The sequence below is a fragment of the Rissa tridactyla genome, chromosome 17 (genome assembly GCF_028500815.1).
Source record: "Rissa tridactyla isolate bRisTri1 chromosome 17, bRisTri1.patW.cur.20221130, whole genome shotgun sequence".
Classification (NCBI taxonomy): domain Eukaryota; kingdom Metazoa; phylum Chordata; class Aves; order Charadriiformes; family Laridae; genus Rissa; species Rissa tridactyla.
Window position 1 is genome coordinate 1,673,200 of NC_071482.1, and position 22,280 is coordinate 1,695,479.

A 22,280-nucleotide genomic window follows, 5' to 3' on the forward strand; every position below is an offset into this window, starting at 1 on the left:
TAATTCTACGCAATAAAAGGGTCATAAGGTTTTGCCAGACAAAGATACACAGGGATCAGTCTGGATCCCAGATAAAGACACTTCACTAAAGCAATCCATTTATACAGGTATTTGGCTTTGTGAGCCCAAACAAGATGGACATTCTCTCCCCATGACCCTCCAGGTAGGGTTAGGCCATGGAGAAAGGCTGCTGGCAGTGCTGCTTCTATTAGTCTGTCAAGCCTACTGGATCCTTTCTTCCCTAGGCCCACAAGTGTTGGCAAAGCATGTTCTTAATTCAAGAGACATGGAGAAAAGCCAACACACACTGAAGAGAAGCAGATTACAGTACAGAAACTAACCCCATCTGTCTCAGAGCAGCCTGAACTAACATTTTGATGAGTCAGGAACGAGAACCATAGTGAAAGAACAAGCAGGACAAACACTTTACAAGCACACAATTTAAACTTTCATAATAACAAAAAAAGAGACCAGAGGCTGCTTAGACAAAATCACCGCTTTCACCTTTAACTGTAAGGCCCTACTGTCCTTGCAAATATTCACCTGAAAATAGCAAGTTGTATACATTAGGCATCTTTTTAGTGCCAGACACCTGCACTCACAAATAGTGACAGAAACTCTTGGAGACAGGAAGTTTAGAGCAATGCGATTTAAGGAGACGAGAGAACATTATTACATAGCCATGACTGTTGCAAGTGAAGTAGAAATATGTAAAAAAATGAGAAGAAGTCAGATAAGTAGCATGACAGCTCAGAAAAACACTGCAAAAGACACTGAGGACGAAGTGATTGCTCTTGAGGGAAATAACAATAAACCATTATCCATCCTTCAGCAAATGATAAAGTGTAGTCTAGCAGATAATACAACAGGTTAAGTGCTGACAGATATGGTTTCCAGTCCTAGCCTTCTCAGTCACCTGAATGGGGTAGCCAAGGTCAGGTCATTTCATCTTTTTCCCACTCTCTAAGTTGTCTGGGGAAGAAAATTATCCTGACTGGCATTTGTATAGCACCTAACACGCAGGGCCCTAATTTTAGTCAGTGCCTCTACCGAAAACCAGCACACAGTGATTTGTCATGTTAGCTAACACGATAAATGCTTTCAAGAAGGATCAATTTCCAGAAGTTCCGCATCTCCAAGATGTGTTTTGCTTCTTCCACCAGTTGACAGTCTAACCATTGCCTGGTCTTTTCTTCACACAGCTGACAGTGAGGCCAAGTCTGTACTACTGTGTTACCCAGATTAGAACAGATGCACTATTTTACATCCTAGGCACCGTGATCAAAGTTTGTGATCTGCAATTCAACCCATATCACATTGTTTGACAGATGAACTGAGAGCAGCATCAGCAGATTTATCAGTACCAGAGCTGGTACTGTTAAGACTAAACAGCATGAAACTTTACAATTATAACTAAAGCAATAATTCTGCTAGAAACGGTAGTTAGTATACTCGCTCTCTGCAGACCGCTTACCCTTGAGAAGGCATAGGTCTCTTCCCAGACTGTCATGAGTTACACTGCCCGAATATCAGTCAAGAACTATTCCTGAACCGTAAAATCTGCTGCAACGGTTTTGCAAGTATAAAGATGCTACAAAAGTGATCCATAAACCCATGGCGACTCACATCTAGGATCTACCAGCAGGTTCTTTGTTCTTCACATAGGACTATAGCTTGTACAAGCTCAACGCCTCTTCTGTAACTGCTTGATTGCTCACATCTACTTCCCATCTCCAAATGGCAATAGTTCCTGTGGCAACCTCATACATTCGCAAAAATTCTGTGATAGCAGTTCTTTTTGAGGAGGACAAATCAGGTCTCAAACACCTTGTGCAGAAGGAAGTTAGAAGCAATTTTCTTACCTGATCACCATTTTCTTCTGGGGACAATAGCAACTGGTGTGTGAAAGGTTCCATTAAGCAAACCCCAGCTTGTCAGTCAAAATCAAGAAAGGTCTTTAGCTTTTAGGCTTTTAAGATGATTTTGACTCTCCTGTAATTTTCTGGTGACACAGTATGCATGCTGTTCCTCTCTGACATCCTGCCTCTGTAAACAAGAGATTCAATAACTCTTTTTCCTTAAGACAATGCTTGGCCTTTGTCAGGTTTAGAGCATAGTGCCTATTTGGACTTGAACACTACATATAGTATTTGTTATATATTTGTCTTGGCAGGGTGTAACTTAGTGGTAGGAGTTTAAAAAAAAAAAAAAGACAGTGAGATTATCAATTGTATGCTTTTCACTGTGTGAGGAGAAAAAACAGGTGCGAGAATTTCCTTCTCCTGAAGTGGGAAGATGATTCAGCTGCTATTTTGAAAAGGAGATGATATAATTTGTCAGCCACTGTTCTAAACGGACAAGATTATATAAAGAATAGACACCTACAGGTGTCAAGAAGGCTAATTGAAGAGCCATTTTAAAGTCAAACATGACTGGCCTGTGCTTCTTCATGTAAGTGTAACACTTGTTTCCTGTGTTCAAAACGAAGGCAAAAAAGAAATATTGTATTTATGGCCAAAGTCCTTGTCTAGCCTAAGTTACAAGCCTTTAATATAGATTTGTGTCTACACGCACCTGTTTATTTACAAAGAGACTATTTGTTAAATTTGACAGGTTTCCGCCAGCAGTACTATAGGTGCTGTTCTGTTAGCACCAGCACCAGAGGCCTCAATAGATATGCTTTCCAGAATCATCTTAATCACCAACTAAAGCTGTGGGTTTTTTTAATTCACAGATGATTTACTTGCATTCCTAGTGCTTTGCCTTGATTCTAAGGCTTTGTTTTACAGATGATGATGAACTTCAGCAATAAAGCTGCTAGGCTTTAGCACAGAAAGCAGGCTCTTTGGAACAACTTCTCATTCACGTGTTTTAAACTGCCTTTTTGGAAGAATACACAAGAGGTAAGAGCAATGCATTACTACCTTTCTTTTCAAATTACACTTGCCGTTAGCAGTAATTAATTTTTGACCTCTCCAGAAAACACGGACACTAGAATGATGTGCCATTTGTGCTACCGTTTAAAAAATGAATAACTGTAGCGGAGATGTGCGATGAACAGAAGGCGCCGTGAGAAAGTACTTAAGATCAGGAAGGTCAACTACTGTTCTTACTCCACACAAAAGTAAATGACAAAGGGATCCCGTTACACTTACTATCTTTGTAAAGCTAATGGGACTAAAATAAACAGCCCATAGTTCATACACAAACCTCATTGTCATAAGTTATCATTAAGACTCAGCGCTTAGTGCAATTAAGACCAACATATTTAAGCACCTGAGCATGAGGATAAGGTTTAAGCAAAGTGTGGTGATATCACATGAGATACTGAATCATAATCTAGCTACTAGAGGACAGGATAGGGGGGTAGGAGGGGGAAGGATTCTTCAAAGTCACAACTCAATTTATTTCTATTTTCTTCTAATGCACTGGGTACCGGACCCAAACTGGAAGTAGACAAGATGAGCCATTGGTCAGTGATTAACCGTCAAGGAACTGACCAAGAGAAAGTTCAACATCATTTATTAAAACAAACACAAGCTTAATACAAGCTGTTATTTTAGTTTTTAGCCTAGATAATAAATTAACTTTCTTCTCCTGGCACTTATATTGATATTGTTTCACTGGCTTCTATAGAGGACCAGCAAACACTTTGAAAAGGGACTGACAAGTTTATATTCTTTGAGTTAGTTTTATTAAAGGAAAGCAGAAAATACTCAACAGCAAGTGGTATTAACAGCACATTTCAAAGTTCTTGAAGACTTCAGGTGCTATGCACGTATTTCATAGAGGAGTTCAGGATGGCCAGTCCATTGAGTTTCCGCAGTTGAACAATATGCCTGAAAAGACGACAGAAAGGTTGCTCTGAGAGAATATAAGATGACTAACAAGGAAAGTTTTAAGCTTCCACTGCTTTGATATACTGCATGCCCAAACCATCAGGGATATCTAATGCTACATTTGATAAATTCTTCCCAAAGTAGCGTGAGAAGCAGAGTTTCTAGATTGCTATTCTCCACAAAAAGGAAAATGAAAGTTCTAAATAACTTCAAATAGGTGACATTTCAAATTAACAAAGTGAAGAAAATAAGGTGTTTCCCTTTTATATCTCTGGAGCGTTTTTCAAATCTCAGAACAGATATTTTTTCTATTGCTCATTTGGAACCTCCAGCAGAAGCAAGGTACTTAAACTTGTGGAATGTAAGCACTATGGCCGTGCTTTCTGTAGTGGTTCAGGATGTATAAAATAACCAATTGAACTCAGTTCCTCTGTCTGGAATGCAGTTCAAGTCCTAATTGACAGTTTGCAGCTAGATAGAGAGCTTGGCATACTGTTGGCAGGCAGCAGCAGACATTCTTTGTTGACATTTATACTTTTGTTTTGCTCTCATTATTGCTCTGACCTCTACAAGCTTATAACATTACTCCTCCTCCTACCAGCAGAGGTAACATCAGAAAGCAATACCAAGTGAGCTCTTTGAAATACGTTCAGACAACTAACAACACAGGAACCCTAAAGCAGAACTGTGGGGAGAGTACCACAAGTGGTAATTCTAGTTGGAGGAAGGGTGTTAGATTTCATGGGGTGTTTATATAAACTAATCATCTGCCCTGTACCTGCTTGCTCTACAAATAGAATCAACTTACAGTAGGCAGTTTTTCAAGAATCATCACGAAATAACAACCAGATGGTGCTGGAGAACAATAGTCTTTTTCACAATACCTTGGTTCAGCGACACAAAGCTTCCCCAGGGCAATCGCTGCATTCTCCTGCACTGAAGTTCTTGTAGCATCACCACCAGCATGTTTCAACAAAATCATCACAACATTGGAATTCAGTAAGGATGTTGCTGCTCCAGGAACTACAAGGCATTGGCCAAGGCAGAAAGCAGCATTTCCCACAATAATTTCGTTCTCTGACTCCAAGAGCTTCATCAGCACACTGAACTCTGGGAAAAAGTGAGATTAATTGTACAGAAAGCACACAGATTTGTTCAAATAGCAATGATATTTTCTCCTGTTTTTACCTAAACTCCTGGAGAGTGAGCACAGTTCCATGTGGGGCATTTCCCCAGAAAACCTGTAGGAGCAAGGGAGTTTCATAGGAAGGTTCAGGACCCAGGATGCTGTCTCAGCTTCACCTGCCTAGATGCCCCTCTCACACACTAAGAGGTTCTCCAGCATGGAGCCTGTATTTCTGCATTTGTTTAATAGTTCTCTGAAACTGAACATGCCACCTTTGCTGCTAGCAGGATCTTGCGCTGGCCTCTCACCCCACCATAATAGCAGGGCAAGCACAGAGCAGAGCATTTACAGTGCCAAGCTAAATGTGTTAAGACAGAAATGCAGCAGCTCAGCTCATCTACTCCTGTAATCTATACTAATGTACAGCAGCAGAGTATTTTGTCTATACTCTTGACACAGAGTTGTATAGCTCTTATTGGCATCTGCTGGCAGGGATGACATAAGTAAGAAATAGTGACTTTTACAAGATTAATACCCAGAGCTTTGGGGGAAAGAATGAGAGTGTTACTGCTAATTTGAGGAAATGAAAGTTTGATCTACAGATGACAGCAAAACTAATATGGGGTATACAAAAGGAAGATGATGTTCTGAGAGGCTTTTAATGAGTGAAAATCCTTAGGGTTCAAGTTGAACTACATGAGCTGACAGTTTCTTGACAGGTTCAACCATTTAGATAAAACTAAGTATTCTCTGTTGTAGTTACATTAACAGTAATTGAACCTGGATTTTAAAGCAATCTAAGTAGCGTTATACCACATGACTAGAGCAAATATACTCAAAAATAACCTAAGACACCTAGTATCGTCACTCTGTCTCCACTCCTATTTCCTTTTAATACCAGGCCAAATATCCACATGTAAATTGAAGGAAATTATAAACAGCCTCAGCCTCTGGAAATCAGATGTCTAAATGGAGTTTGTTATTTTGGCCACTAACTTTGGGAAATTCAACCCAATTCAGTTAGAGTTTATATGTGTATTTTGAAAAAAGTGCTTATTTCTGGCCCTGAAAAAGCACATCAAGCCATTTTTCTAGAGTGAAGTGCAGTTTCTCTAACTCAGGCTCATTATCTGATGTGCCTATTTCCATCCACACACAGAGCTAAGGCTCATTAAGCACTATTTCAACAGGTAAAAGGGCACATTATTCAGAAAACACGGCTAAAATCTTGCAAGAGTAAAATCCAGTGTTCAGTTCCATTCTAGAGGGGAAGAAAGTAATTGGATGATACTGAGATTACATTTCTGCATTCAGCCTCTAAGTACTGAAGTTGTCACTTACTTTTATCTGACTTCACGAGATCTTCTTGAGCTTGTCTGTTACTTCTGGTGCAGATGGAAAGGGTCTTTATACCATAATTGGATGCGATCTGTCCTCCAGCCTAGATTTGATTAGAATAAAGCATACATTAACAAACATGCAGTTCATACCCCAACTTACTCAAGGTTACAGAATAGCTTAGGGTACCAAGGAGATAGTTAGGTATTGCTTACACCTAAGCTCGAATACCAAACTAAGACCTTTGTAAAGTATATATTGCAAGGTGAACACGGGCTGAAAGTGACAGAAGAACCATCTCTTTCTTGCCAACAATGAACACACAAAATTCCCTGAATCTCTGGAGGCCAGTTCCTTTCAAACTATTAACTCTTCTGATGCTTGCTACTTACAAGAGTCAAGCTAAGTGTTGCAACCTTTTTCTAGAATAATTTTATCTGCGTCATAGCAAATCTGTAGAATATGCATCGGGCTGGGTGGATATACATTCTGCTAGATACACAGATATACAGCAAAACAGTGTCTACAGATTAACATATGCATATATCTAGGGAAAAATTGCTCCCAAGCTTGATGTAGCACTCACTGATAATCAGTGGGAAGGGCTCCATTGCTTCTCAGCTGTCCGAATTAGATCACACCAATTTTAAGCTTTAACACTCCAACTGGGCCTGCAGTAGTGGAATCTTGAATTTGCAGGTCTCTGCGAGTAAAGCTGTGCACAGGCATCTGGCTCATATGGAAACAACTGAAAACCTGGGCTACGAACCAGCCTAAGGAAGCAGTCTGGTCTCCAAACTGGCTACCTAGCTTAAAATTAAACTTGAGAGGGCTGTTTCAATGGACAACACAGATACAGACACATGCAGCCAGAGTGACTGCACAGGTCTTTCTCCTAGGGAAAGGAGGCCAAACACAGGGGCAACTATGGTTTTCTTAAGGGACCATACAAGCAGAAATAAAGTGAATTCTGTTAAGTTAATTTACTTTCAAGAATTTGATCATTTTCTTCACCACCCCTCCTTTCACTGCTTCTTCTACTGCTGACAAGGATGCTGGCAGGATGCGACTTAGCACTCCAATGGCTCTCTAAGTAGAAAACAGTGTGAGAGAAGGAAAAAAAAAGTTTATTTGTCCCAACAACTTTAAAGGAGTTTTCAAATTATTTTGTTTTTGCAGATGGCAGAATAAAACCAAAGTAATTAAAGTGGTAAAAGGAATAAAATTACAGAAATATAATGAAGAACATCTTTAGGACATGGCTTTTTTATTGCTTACTTGAAAGTGAACTCAGCACAGCTTCTAAAGACTCAGTGTAGAGAGAGAGAAGACCAAATTGAGATGAGGACAACGCCCTGGTATGCTTATTTACTGAAATAAATTCCTAGTAGAAGCCAGCCCAGCACGGCTGGTATTAAGTAAAACAGATCAGAACGATTCCTCTGAGTTCAGAGCAGTGAACGGACTCCGAGTCCACATCTGCTCCTATCCACTTGCCTTGAGTAACTGCCATCTGTTGGAGTTACACACCATTAATAGGAGTACAATCTCCTATGTGTGATTCACATATAAGAACTGTAATAAGAAACAGCTGCTGAACACCCAAATCGTTCTTGGTCGTAGATTGATTGAAGAGTTTTATATTGAAAACCATTGTAAGAATGATTTGTAAGAGCTTTTATTAAGTAGGTTTCAAGAGAACATTGAGAAAATCTTGCATCAAACAATAAAAGAAACTGAATAATATAAGTGGTATATTGTTTCTTTACCACTAATAATTATGAAAGTTTTAAGCTTCAAAGCCTAGTGTACAGACTTGCATAGGGCAGCAGTTTGTACTGAAGTGTTCAGGTCAGGTCAGCCAATACAATCTTTCATTAGTCCACAGATACCCCACTTACTGTCACAATCCTTCCATCCTTTTCCCTGAGGAGAGACATGCACTTGCCACTTATGTCCACAGCAAAGTGCTGAAACAACAACGTGAAAAACTCAGGTTCAGCTGATTGCTGGGAAGTTAGAGCAGAAATGTGTTAATAGACAAAGTACAAGAAAGAATCCAATGGAGATCAGGGCACACATGGCAGTAAGTTACTAACACTTCAACACTCAGATGTAACTTAGGAAATTCTTCTTTCTTGACGGAATTCTTAGCTTTAAGAATTAAAATCTTGGTACATTTTGGAATGTACCAAGCATCTAAAAATATCCCATAACTGGAGACCGATGCCAAACAAAACATTTATACCACTATGGAAAGGTACTATAAGTACTTTACACTGTATTTTTTCTCACAAGTCGGTGGGTAAATGGAGGGTGGTATGTGGATGAGAGTTTTTTTAGTTTGTAGCTTACTTAAATTGTCAACTACCTTAATGATAACCTTAAACCCCAATAAAAATTAAAAATTAACTGAACACCAGCAAAATCCAAGGTTGGCAGCCTTTAAGCGCTTCAGCACACTTGATGTGAAAGAGGGCTCCAAATCCATATAATGCAGTCAAGCTCTTTTCCCTGTACAGGCTGGAAGGTTCACAATATTCCACGGTCATTCCCTCACCTGTTCAATTTGGATGTTCTAGTATGACTTCGATGACTTGCATCAGGCCCATTTACAGTGACAAGGAAGGAAGATGCTCTAACTGCTCAAGCAATTCTGAATCCCTGAGGAACTGATTATCAGAAGAACCCTACCAAAGAACATTCACAGATCTTGTATACCTGGATGATCCCATTTGATTCAAGCAATAAGTTCATCATTAGGCCTAGCACTGCAAACAAACACTCCTGGTATTTGGGTGTGCCGACATCAAAGCATTCATCCTGTGTACAAAGGAGAGAAGACTGCAATCGATTTAGAGGTTCAGAATATGCGCTGTGAGCACGAAAGCTAATGACACTTTTTCGATAAGTATTCGTTCCTGTGTTTGTTTCACTTTGGTATCTAAAGCTGCACACTCCAAACTTCTGACATTTAGGCAGTTAACAAGATCCTTTCCCGCTCTCTGAATTCTTTAGTTTCTGCAGACTGAGTTCATACTGCATCCTTACATTGAAAAGGGCCACTTACAATAAGGGACCACTCACTCTCCCCCACCCATCTGTCAATCCACAACTTATGTGGACAATTGACCGCTTTGAGACCTCTATCCAGATTTGAAAGATTTCAGTCAAGGGTTCAGACAGATATGATCACACAAGTGCCATTTCCACAGGAGACAGGGCTGAAAACACTATTCTAGGGAGTTGTCAAGTTTCTTTACCACAAGCTTTAAGCATGCCTGCCAGCACTCTTTGCACTCGGCCATCTGCATTCGAATGACTACATCTGCACACAGATTCCCCATGATGCCGATGCAACGGGCAAGGGCTGCCTGGTTCACCAGCTTGACAGAGGTCTAAAAACAGAAGAGTGGAATAACAAATTAAGAACAAATGACAAGGAAACAACAAATAGATGTTCCTGTCCCTCTGACAATGGAAAATGGGATTCCAGAATCTCTTACCTATGTTAAATCCCAACTGTCCAAAGTTTGAAAATCACCTTCATTTTCACAATGAATCTAATGATGTTTTAAGAGTCTTGGGAAAAAGTGACTGGATTCTGTGGTCCCTAACATGAGTATTTCCTACTGTCACTTACTTAGGTCACAGAACAGAACAGCCTCTGCTGCAGCTTAATTCCAGTAAGGTATGTTCAAAGGCGAGAGGCCCAAGAAATGTAAAAATGCTGTAATTATTACATTGTCTTAGTGCTCATTCAGAGAAGCGCAAGTATTTTACTTTCCAGCTATATCTGCTGTTCTGCAACAGAACCAATCTTCCCTATCATCTTCCCTCTTCCCGAGGACAGCTTTCTGTACCAACAGTATTGTAAGCTTGTAGTTTAAATAAATGATAACTAGGAAAGGGATCTGAACCACTAAACATCTTTACCTTGTGACCTAATGTCCTCTCTTCACTCTGATCTCTCAGATTAGAAAGAAACAGAAAAAAGCCGCTATCCAAGATATAACCAGTTGGTGACAGTGGATTAAAGTCACATTAAGAAGAGTGTAACACAAAGCTGAGTGTGAAATCCCAGCCTGACAGATTACCAATGGGAATCTGCAACCAAGCTCAGAGTTTTCACTGAATACAAAACTAGTAATGTGCAGAAATGAAGCACTAAGTACTGGAAATTGAGAACATTTTCCTGAGGAAAGCGTATGACAAAATTGGATTTCTTATGCCTACAGAACTAGAGACACAGTAACTACTCTAGCTCTACACAGAGGGGTTCTATCTAGGAGCAACTGGCTGTAGAACTGGAAGGAGTGGTCATAAGACATATTACACAAAAGTAAACCAGAAATATAGAAACTGAGATCTTTCATACCAGCAACTGGGTGAACAAAGGTAAAACACTCGTGGAAAGCATGAGACGACATTGGGTTTTGAACCTGTTGGGGGATAAGAAAGCCATATTTGGACACTTAAAGCTTTAGACAAAAATCACAGATAAAGGCAACACAACAGCAACATAAAGACAAGGTAAACATCAGTCAGCAATGTACCCTCACGCAAAGACGACCAAGAGCCTCTTATCACTTGCTCATTTAGTACATTTCAACGCACAAATTTATAAAAACGAATGGAGAAATGCAAATTACCTTTCCTCCTCAGTTAAATTGGATAGTATGTTCATGGCACTGCTAGCCCTGGCATCAGTACTGTTGACAAGCATCATCAAAATCTGCAGCCATCTGTTATTACGAAAAACCAACAAAAAATATTATGTCAGCTTTGGTTTAATTATTAAAGATCAGACTTGTATTTTAATCGCACCAACACAATTTATGATCCTAAACTCCTTTGTGTTCAGTAGGGTTTTGACCAAGCTGGATATACTAGGCCCTGCAAACATGCTCAGTAACCTAACTGCCATTAGAACGATATTTTGGCACTAGATTCTCAAGCAATATTGTCCCTTTTTGCTGAAGTACGATGATTTTAATCCACATACCAATTTCTGTCAGCATTACAACATTTCGTCAGTATGTAAGCTTCACAGACATTTGGAACTAAGCTGCTTTGCTGCTGGCAAACATCTTAGGGACAGACAAGTAGAATGCAACAATGAGGACCAAGAACACCATCAGCACAGCCCAGTACTGAACAGCTTCAATAGATTGTAAAGACCTGCAGGGAAAGTCAGCGTTGATGCTTGCTTGTTGATGGCTTAAAAGGATATGCTGAGCAAAGCCAACAGTCTTTGGAGGGGTTTAACTAAAAAGCTTTATAGTAGCAAAGAAATATTAATCTCCTGCCTAAATAAAACGAGCATCATGCCATGCACCTTTTGAGCTTTTGGAATGGCATGTGTTTGCGGCTGTGGAATTTGAACTGCATACAGTTCACAGGACTTCAGATTGTGAACCCATAAGCTCTGCAGAACAGCAGGGGGGTTTCCACATGCTCCTCTACTGGGCCGAAATCCTCTGCCGCTCATCTCCAGATTTGCAGCACAGTAAAAGAATCTAATTAATGTTGTATATAATAGTGAACTGTGTAGAACTGTTGGAGAATCTTTTCTATTCATCTGCTACTTCAAACCATGTAGTGCAAACCAGTAAATTAAAATTTCTCCTCTGCTTAACTGCGGAAGGAAATAGCAGGACAATAGGATTAAGGTGATAGAACGTTGTTTCTTTCTCTACTCAGTAAGTCATGGCAACATTGAAGAATCATAAATACCAATTGCCAAATGAGGAGAGAGTTGCAGTTTGAAACCATGAGCTATTAAGAGACAATAGTGTAAGCTTCTGATTGAGTGTTAGACAAACACACACTTAATGGTTTTAAAAAAAAAAAGGTAACTATGCCTTAAAATTACATGAACATCCTCAGGAATAAGCCCTTTCTACTTAGTTTCACAGACATCTTCAGATAAAAAGTTTACTGAAGCTTTCCCCACACACCTAACTTTCACTTTTGCTTAACTAGGCCTACCTATCCCTCAAGGACAGAAGTCTCAGTGTCATTAAGTTCTTTTCAGAAAGCCTGTCACCTTGGTGCTAGTGGAATGAGTTTTGTACATCTGCGAACCCAGGCATTAAGGAAGTCTGTCTGAGGTATAGTAGTGTTTATTACTTGGTTAGGTCCTGGTGCCTGACAAGCAGTCTCCTCCCATTCTCATTCTCTGAGTAAAGAGAGATTAGTGCCAATGTCTGCTTTTGGATCTCCAGTACTCCAGAAGAAAGCAGTTTTGGCAGCTGTGCATTCACATCAGGGTAAGTCAGTAGAAGACGCTGATTTTCTTCTGAAAAAAAGAGAAGATTTAAGAGCAATGTCACCCACAATGGCACCTGCATTACTCTTATACTTATTTTTTATATTATACTCTTTTAATAATTTTTTTTCGTTAGGTACTGATTTAACAGGTTTAAGGTCTTTATTTCATCCACTAATGTGCTCATCTTGCCTAATACTCCTGCAGAGCAATAGTAAGGCAGAACACCCACTAATCTCTCAGCTGCATTGGTTCAACACATACACTGGTGTTTGAATTTTTACTCTCACTAGCAACATGCTCTTAGGCACCAAGCATTTCTTCAAACAAAAGTGCTCTGGGAAAGTGATGTTCATACCAAATAACAATTTTAGACACAGTAAGTGTCTAACAGTACATTAACAATGATGTTTATTACATAGTTTTACCATTCCCAGTGCAGACAGCTTGCCAAAGGAAGAGAAGAGAAACAGACAGATCCACTTCAGCAGCGTTTTTCCTCTCTGCACAGAAGCCCCTAAATTAGAAATGTTAGTTTGTAAAAAGAGCAAAGGACAGATCAAACAATTAGCTCTTTGGCAAAGCCCCACAGAGACAAGGATCTGCCATATGAGCAATTAAGCTCATAAGCCCTAAACCCAGCTCATTGGTTAAACATTTTTCACACCATCAGACTTGTTTTCCAGAGGACCTCCTCTGAGACCAGATTTGTGATCTACTAGCTCTACTCTACCTAAACACAGGCCCTATACAAGCATTACACAGCACAATACAGGTGATAAATTCAGTTCTGCACTGAGACAGTTGTGAATAGCCAGGGCGTAGTAACTTCGTGCAAATTTGGAAGTGCTTCATCTGTTAAGTCTATTTACAGCCAACACCCAAAATACTGATGAACCCTGAAGAAGTTTCTGTGCTGCAGTCCCACTGACAACCTTAAAGAATAGCTCTCCTGCTCTGTTCAACCAGATCATGCTGTTCTGAACCAACTTAGTTGTGCAAAATTTTCAAATTGCATGTTTTGCACATCTTTCTTGTTTCCATTATCTTTCCGAACCTGACTCAAATATAAAATACCTCAAAAGACAAAGTTTATAAAGCAATAACAGAGAAATATTAGTCAGATTTGTTTCTTGATTACTGAAACACAACATAATGGCAGCCAAGAAAATACAGCAGCACAAGATATAGGTCCCCAGAGATGATGCTCTTCCTTGATTACAAGGTAGACAGTTTCACAGGTTCCATTAAAAAACTATATGGCCAAATATTTACTGATACTTGGTGCTGAATATAGCACCAAGGAGTCTAGCCAGGTATACTTAAAACAACTAAGTGCTTTCCGATGTTCTTTTATATTAAGTTTTTTTACAAACCTGCTCTCACCATGAGAGATAGGGTAACCGTACAGAAATATGAGACAGAAGCAGAAATTCATTAATTTTGTTCACTGCATCTAAGGCAGCACTGTTTGTACAGGAGTCAGATATAAGTCAGTCCATTCAGACATTAAAATATGTTATTACATTATCTTTTGATCATTTCAAGAGGCGATTGTCTTTCTTGAAAACAGTATTTTCATTTCCTCATGCTGTAACACCCTACCGTTTTCCTTTGGAGAGCTCTTACCGTCTTACAACCTCGTTGTCTTTGAGGATACTGAATCCATTGTTTGTTCTAAATAAAGTTTGCTCAGTGCCTGAAAAATTCAGAGATAAACAAATCAGCTCTATGGTCCACCTGGCTAATGTATCATTGTGAAAGCAGACTCCTGCTCTCCTGTGACAGAGTGTTAAAAGAAAAGGTCACTGCATCAACAGCTTTGGAGAAAGAACATCGTTAAAAGAGGGGAAAAACTCCAAGAATGATACTGAAGTGGAAACAGCTTTGAAGCTGAAGACTGCTCTAATTCATGCCTGGTGCTATAAAGCACAATTGAGTTCAAGTTAAAGGCTTTTTAGGAAGACTGAAACATGAAACTGGCTTTGCAAATCAATATGCTTTAACAGAGAATTACAAATATTTCAAACAAATGAAACACTTCATAAGAGACACAAATCCATAAGAAGTCTTAACAGCTCAGCTACAACATTGGTCTAGTTCTAAAAGATGTATGTAAATACTTACAATCTTTAATGGCTCCTGTCAAAAGTCTGATCCCTCCTGTATAGTAGAGGATATTCTGGTCAGGCCTATCAAGTTTCTGCAGCAATTCTTCTATGGACAGAGCAGCCAGCTTTCCAGACTCGACTTCCTTCATTGCTCTCTCTTCATCTTTCATTCTTTTTTCCTCCAAGTTTACCTCATTCATGCAATCTTGGAAATTGAAAGAAAACAAAGCATATCAGTTAAATGTTTTGATCTGGTCAAGTTGCAAGATAAAAAAAAAAAATGAAGTAGACTGCGTGACAGAGAGCGCACTACCTGATAGATACAGATCAGGCAGTGAAACAGAGCTTGAAGAAGAAACGATCAGAAACAAAAGCTACATGAAGAGACTCCATCAAAAGTTCTGAAGAGCCGAACAATGGTTTCCATTAAGTTCCATCTTGATCAGAAAACAGGGACAACAGTGTAAAAATTTCTATTTCTTACCTTTAAATAGGCTTTCCTTTTGGGGATCAATTTGTAAGATCTTCTCATAACACTGCCTGGACTTAAGAGAAAAGAATTGGGCTCTCAATTTAAAACAAAAATGGGAAGATTATAAAAAGTATATCCTAGTCAAAAGTCACCCGATTGAAGCTCAAAAGTTCTTGGGACACAGTCCTTAAGTATGAAAAATAAAATTCATGGAGACACTCAAGTCAAAATTTCCATAATTAAAACTGTAAGTTGAATGTTATTCTCAGTTCCTACATCTAACTGCTGTTTCAAATTTAAAGGAAAATTTCAAGTACAGAACTAGGAACATACTTGCAGGAACAAAATAAGCAAAGTTCCAGGGAGAAAACAGAAAATGAGACATAGCATTAAAACTGCAGGAACTGTAACTATCACTAGGGAACAGACTTGCGCATCTTGTATCTTTATCTTGTATTTGTGCATTTTGTCTGTCTTGAGCATATGCTCAGAATTAAGCCGATCACCCAGCTTGCAACAGGGAAGAATCTTCCTCACAGATGAAACTCAAGGTGGACTTCACGTAGACTTTTATCGTCCGTGCTTTATAGTTATTTTACTAAGATGTGGAAAGAAGACTTGATTTTAGAATTATCAGTCTTTGCAAAGCACAAAAAATTTCTCTTGGGTCTAAAGGCTCAACATACTTTCATTTGTCCAATTGTTAAGAACACAAATTTCAATTTCTCCCTCTCACCCACAACATCCCGCCAAAAGCACAACAAAACATGGTCCCATAGCCACAAGATTTAGTCTGCTTACCTCATTGAAGTGCTTAAGTGCCAGGTGAGCTTTCCCCATTAGAAAATAGGCTTTAATACATTTTTCATTGCACTATGTTAAAAAAGGAATTATTAATTATGTGTTTAGAAATTTTAACCTTTAAATATTTTTTCCACCTTCTGATTAATAGTTATAGCTGCCCAAAGTAACTGTAAGCACAGAAGAGAGTATTCACACTGTCTACTAGAGGCACCTAAAGTTTATATGATGAGTTTTTACCTCCAGGTACCAACTTTCCTTCCCAATGCAAGGAACATAGGCTTTGGTGTGGTTAAAGGTGAAAAGCAGCTGGTGCTAATATCCTGCCCAGAAAACCGCACTTTGGGCAATACAGACTGTTACACAGTTAGGCAGTGTTAAGACTTGTATCAACTAGTCTATAACCACAGAACTTCTATAAAAACAGAATTTCCGTACGCCTTTTGATCAGTTCTGCCAGGAATTAAATAAGCACTGATTTTCACTAGGTGTGCACAAAAAAGAAATATTGAGGAAACATCTAGCTCAACACTAACACATGAGGTGATCTTTTCCAGTTCAGTTATGTATCAAAAATATTGATTTCTTTAAATGATGCTGCTGATATTATTAATAATCTGTTAATTGTGGGCATCACTGATGTAACACAAATGAATCTGGATTCAGCTCTTTAGCATTTTATATAATCTTTGCCTTTTGCACCAGATCTGATCTTTGTAAGCTTAACGAGTCCCCTTTCCAGTTGTAGAAGGATGGGCACGATACTGTATGCCAATGTGTGCAGTTAATATTTTATTATCACTTGTAACAAACTTTTTAATTGAAAGCTCTTAAGAGCTAGAAAAGATTCTGCACGCAGGCAGCACTGAAATATTAACTGCCTTATAACATTCAAGTCAACTTGGGATGCAGGAAGCTGTGCAACACGACCACATTCTTTCATTTCCATTATTAAGTTGTCTCCATATCATCAGTTACACAGAAAATCACCTTCCAGGAGCACTTGAGCTGATCATAAAAGACAGAATCCTGAAGTTACCTTTAATGCCCATTCACAGTCATTGATGGCTTTTTCATACTCCTGCATCTTCAGGTAGGCCTGAAATAAAACCAAGAGAGTCCAGGCAGGAGAATTAGAATACTTCAAAGAACTTAGTGGCCACTAACTATTATAAAAACATTAGTTAATTAAAAAAAAAAAAGAAAAAATTAGACCGTTGATTTGCTTAGACATTGATTTTGCAGTACAATTACCAGCTGTTTCCTAATTTGTCTTCCATCTCCTTGGAGTTTGTAATTTAGAATAAATTTAATAAAACAAAATCAATGCACACATATGGATTATACAAGGCAAGTAGAGAATGCAAAGCAAGTGTTATTCTGCAGTTATAAAAGTGATTCCTAAAAAAAGAACTTAAAAAAATCAGAGCATTTAAATAAAACTATGGACTAGAATGTTTTTTTCCACTTATTCTGGAGGAGCAGGGGTTCACCTGTGCCACATCCAAGAAAGAGGGGACATGAACACTCTCTCAGGAGGGACTAGCCACAGCAGAACTAAAGCCTCCGAGGGATTCAGACACATCGATCACGAGGGAAGAATTTACACCACTAATGATCTTCTTTGTGCAACTCTTTCATAAAGTTTATAAGAAGATTAAAACCTTCAGCCTGCACCGTCTCGCTGTTAACTTCTAGCCACAGTAAAAATTTACTGTTGATAATATGTCAGCAAAACAAAACTCATTAATTCCTGGTAGCAGAGGATGGCCAAGAAAAATTGCTTGCTCCCTTTTTTAAGCTTCTCTGTAACGCAGCAAATGTTCCCTTTTATGAAATTCACTGAGATAACAGAAGAATCCTTTTTGGGTTGTATCCTGGCAAAGTAACACTAAAAGCAGTATAGTGGTAGCTCATTTCCACATGCTGACCTGTGCTCTGTTTGTGTAAAGTTCCTGCTTATCTTTCAGTATTTCCAGACCCTCAGTGTATCTCTGAATGGCTATGACATAGTCTCCTTTCCTGAAGGCATCGTTTCCCTTCTCTTTCAGAGCTGCAAAAGAACATACGTGCATTCAAAATAACATTTGGGTTTTATTTTCCCAAACGGTGACTGCAGAAACAGAGACCATATTCTCCTGTTGGAATGATCATCAAAATTCCAGTCCAGCTCCACTGCAGCTGTCTTCAATAACCACGATTTGCATGGGGCTTCTGAGCTATTCAGTGCACATGATCTCCATCCCTTTTTCTGAGAGAAAACTGAGATTTTCTCTTGCCCAGCCCAGCTCTCAAATACTCAAACTTGCTCCCTCCATCCCAAACCCTTATCATAAGGAAGACAGCATGGAAAAGAACAGAATGCAAACTCTTAAGTATATAACCCTGTTATACCCAGCTAATCAATGCTCTGTCTCAGATAACAAAAGCACTGTCTCAGTGTGCATAAAAATGGCAATAAGTAGCTCAATAACCTCTTAAATCAGCTCGTTCCTGCTAAGTAGTCTGTGAAGGCATTAGGTAGAAAAGCCTTTAGCAATTACCATTTGCTAAGTGTTCGTTTCTCTTCCTTCGTTTAGCTCGTTCTTTTGCATCCTTTTCCAAAATTGCCAGAAAGCCATCTTTGAGCCAGGACAGTTGGTGGTATTTTAGTTTAAAAAAAAAAGAGGGGGAGAAAAAAGAAAAAAGCAAGCTTGATTAAAATCAATCTACAGGTGAGAAAAAAAGTGATTTCTAAGGTATTTCTGAGTTCTTTCTCTGCAAAGGAAATATTAAGGGGATATTTCAACAATTAAACTGGAACACGAATGACAAGCTATTACACATAAAGACCATGTTACCGCTCAGGATTTGCATACTTGGCTTGAAGTATCTCATCTCTAGAGATAAACTCGTTTCCTTTTAAATTCAGAAAACTAACTTTTTAGATGAGAGGCCAGAATATGATAACAAACTATACCAACAAGCTTCCTACCTATGAACAAATACAGCCATACTGGTAAGATCCTTGAGTGTGTTCCTAGGTCTGACTGCATTTTGATTAAAGTCACTAGAAAAAGTTAGCTTTGACTTTGGCAGGAGTACAATTAGGTCTTGCAGGAAGTAACCACAAGCCTTACTCCGTATCTGCTAAAACAGGTTGAAGAGATGCTAAATACTAGAGGGAGCACTGTCCTACCTGCGTTTACTGCTTCTGCATTTGCCACGTCCTAAAAAAAAGAGAAACACAGCACATGCATGTACACATAGAGACATTTTAGTAAACCCCATAGCAGCAAAGGAACACTTGGTTAAATTGTTCAAAGCCACAGAGCCTCTGAAATATCCAGATTGATGCATATTAGGAATATCAAAATAACACTTAAACAAAGGATGGTAAGAACTTAATTATTTTTTACATTACCAGAAACCTTCCGTTTGTATCTTTAATGAGGCAAGTCACCGAAATCCACACCCTACTGCAGGAATCAAAGTCTAATGAAATTAACAAAGAGACTCCTGTGTCTCAACTACTTTTGCTCAAGTTCCTGAAGTACAAGTAAAAGCTACACGTTACAGCAACTCAGTGCTTACGTACAACTTGGATAAATCCAATTCTGTGTTATTAGTAGTCTTAAGACAAAGGCAATAACCCAATAAGATAACTAGTGAAAAACAAAGTCAAATTCAGACCATACTTCGTAAGTTTTGTGCAAGATTTTTTCTCCTGGGCAAGGAATGTGAATTAATGTTATTTAAAAGACCTAAATGGCATACAGCTTTAACTTCAAAGGGAAAAAGACTCTTACAGAAGCTTGTGTATTGATGACTGTTCTGTCCACCACAGTCTTGCTTTCTTCCTCCTTGCTATTTTCTTGATCATGGAGCCTTTTCTCTGCCTCAGCAGTGGCTTTTTCCTTGACACCAGGGTCCGTAGAGTTCAAGCCCTGCACTAACTCGGCTAAAAAGAGGAAAAAAAAAAGGAATATACACACTTGACTCAGTGGACCTAGAAGGACCAGGAGTTCAGTTGTGCCTCTGATGATATATGCTTTTGAAGGCACTGGTGACCAGGAAGGTCTTTATAAATGGAAACATTTACAAATACAACTTCAGCTGACTTCGGAGAACTACCTACAGCTTCTGCTATAGGTTTAGAAAGCAGCTCGTGGCACCTGCAAAGCCTGACCACACCTGAGCTCACACTTTAGTATGGAGACGCCATACTAAACAAACTCGGCGCGGGGGGAGCGGCAGTTTTCCTCTTTTCCATTCCTTTTCTGCCTTCCCTTTACCCGCCCCTTTTCCATTCCGTCCCTAGCGCTCTACCTGAAGAAAAGGGCCGCCGCCGCCGCCTCCCCGCGCCGCCCCACGCCCGGCCGGGGACGGTCAGCTCCGCCCAGGCCCCGTGGCACACTTACCGATATCGTCCACACGGCGGAGGAACCGCTGGAAAGCCTCCTCCTGCTCCCGGTCGGCCAGCATGGCCGGGAGCCACCGGCCGCGGGGACCCGCCGAACCGGAAGACGCGCAGCGGCCACGCCGTTGCCGTGGGGACGACGCCGGGCTGCCACGCTCGTGACGCAGCGTCAGAGGGCGGGGCGCCCGGGGGCGTGGTTATGCAAACGAAGGGGCGGTGCGTCGCCGTCCGCCATTTCGCGGCCCGGGTAGGGATAACAGAGCTACAGAAGGGGCGTTCCTGCCTCCTCTCTTGGCTGATTTCTTTTGAATGCTCTTTTAGAGCTATGCTACAATGCGGAAAAAGTACACTTTTATGTTTGCACTGTACGTCAGAGCATTAAGCAGGCGGTTTCTTTTCTTCCTCCCCGTATACTCCTAGGTAAAATCCCTTTGCCGGCAACCACGGCTTATGTTTCTGCTGCAGCATAATGGCTGCCAGGCCCTGACAGGAGCTGCAGAAGGCCCCAGAAGGTCCCTTGACCAAAGGCCTGCCAGGTGGCCCATAGAGAAATATCTATAGCACAGCACGGCCACTAGCTTCATCCTGCCTTTCCTTGCTTAATTTCTGGCTTGATAACTCGGAGAAATGCTTCGCTGGTCACTGAGGTGAATATGCTCCTTTTCCCTCTGCTAAAGAGGTCAGCCTTTGCCTGGCAGCCTGAATGTATGCAAACCAGAAGCGAGATCTGCCGCTGCCTCCTGCTTGTTGGTTTATCAACACACACATCTGGGGTTGATTTGGCTGAGCGAGGAGGCCAGCTGCCCCGCTGGCAGCTAACAGCAGGGAGCACATCAGCAGAGACACGGGCATGTCATTTCTCCAACGAGCGTTTAAGATCCTTTTGGTCTGGCTTGTTTAAAGCTTGAAGTCATTTTCTGTTCATACACAGGGGAAAGGAATGGGATAGCATGGGCAAAAAATCAGTGCAAGGGACTCCTTTCGTTAATATAAAGATTAGCTGAACTGAATTGTAGCGAACGTACCAACGGGGAGAGGGAACCTGAAAAAAGAAACGCAAACACTCATCCACAGCCAACGCCCTCTAGCCCGCATTGCCCTGATTTTTAAACCAGAATTGGATTATTTTTCTTTTAAGATATCCGTTAAGGACTGGGCTTTTCTCAGTCTTTGACTGGGAAGGGGAGAGACTGGAGTCAGCTGAGGGTTAAACCCTCATTCAAAAGGGGCACTTCTTCCCTCCAAGTTAATGGGATCAGAAGGTCTCAGCAGCGTCTGAGAAGCGGACACTTGACAGCGAGGACTTCCGTATCCTCTGTACTATCAGACAAGGTGGTGTGTCCCTGGGAAGTAGGTTGCAGGGTCTGGGGGGGTCTGGTGCCCAGGGAGGCTTCGTGCCACTCCTGGGAGCCAGCGCAGCCCTTCCCGGGGTGGGACATGCAGCCTGTCACCAGTGAGACAGCCAGAGGGTGGCACCATCCTCCAGCACAAAAAGCCGCTGGCCAACTGAGAGCAAACACTTTTCCTCTTTGTTGCTTGTGTCCCCAAATCAGCCTCCATGCTCCTGCCAGCCAGGCTTGTGCACTGCGTGTGCCGCCAAACCCAAGCTACCCACCCAGCCGTGCTGTGGATGCACGGTCTGTCCGGGTGGGTGATGCCACAGAAAAGGAAACACGGGCTGGCTGATCTCCAGCAGCACATACGATGGCCCAGAGACACATCTTTCAACCTTTTCAGGCTCTGAGGGCCAGCCGCCCTTGCAAGAGAATCCTAGCCCTCCTTTACAGCACGTGGCCCTGCTGGGATGTGTCAGGCTCGTGGTTCAGAGCAGTCTTGTCCTCCAGCTTCCCCTCACACTAGCACTTCACACAAAGCATGTCCCCATCAGAACAAGGACGTGCACAGACATGGCTCCAACAGCCA

General features: G+C 40.6%; 1 protein-coding gene across 8 annotated transcripts; it reads right to left on the bottom strand.

Moving 5' to 3' along the window:
- Nucleotides 1-3,560: 3,560 nt before the first annotated feature.
- TTC12 (tetratricopeptide repeat domain 12) lies at nt 3,561-20,486 on the bottom strand. 8 transcript variants are annotated; one of them, XM_054223181.1, is made up of 21 exons: nt 20,359-20,486; nt 19,747-19,898; nt 19,137-19,167; nt 18,502-18,579; nt 17,890-18,011; nt 16,998-17,057; nt 15,959-16,030; nt 15,170-15,230; nt 14,702-14,890; nt 14,204-14,273; nt 13,003-13,091; nt 12,436-12,604; nt 10,956-11,048; nt 10,682-10,745; nt 9,567-9,701; nt 9,025-9,126; nt 8,205-8,273; nt 7,291-7,392; nt 6,307-6,406; nt 4,724-4,949; nt 3,562-3,839 (listed from the first exon to the last, which is right to left on the bottom strand). In XM_054223181.1, exons 1-21 carry the CDS (start codon nt 20,420-20,422, stop codon nt 3,764-3,766), a joined length of 2,124 nt encoding a protein of 707 aa, XP_054079156.1. In that variant the 5' UTR covers nt 20,423-20,486; the 3' UTR covers nt 3,562-3,763. The 8 variants fall into 8 exon arrangements, with proteins under 8 accessions (XP_054079159.1, XP_054079156.1, XP_054079155.1 ...); XM_054223180.1 differs by having other exon boundaries at nt 8,205-8,312; XM_054223182.1 differs by lacking the exon at nt 15,959-16,030 and having other exon boundaries at nt 8,205-8,312.
- Nucleotides 20,487-22,280: the final 1,794 nt, after the last annotated feature.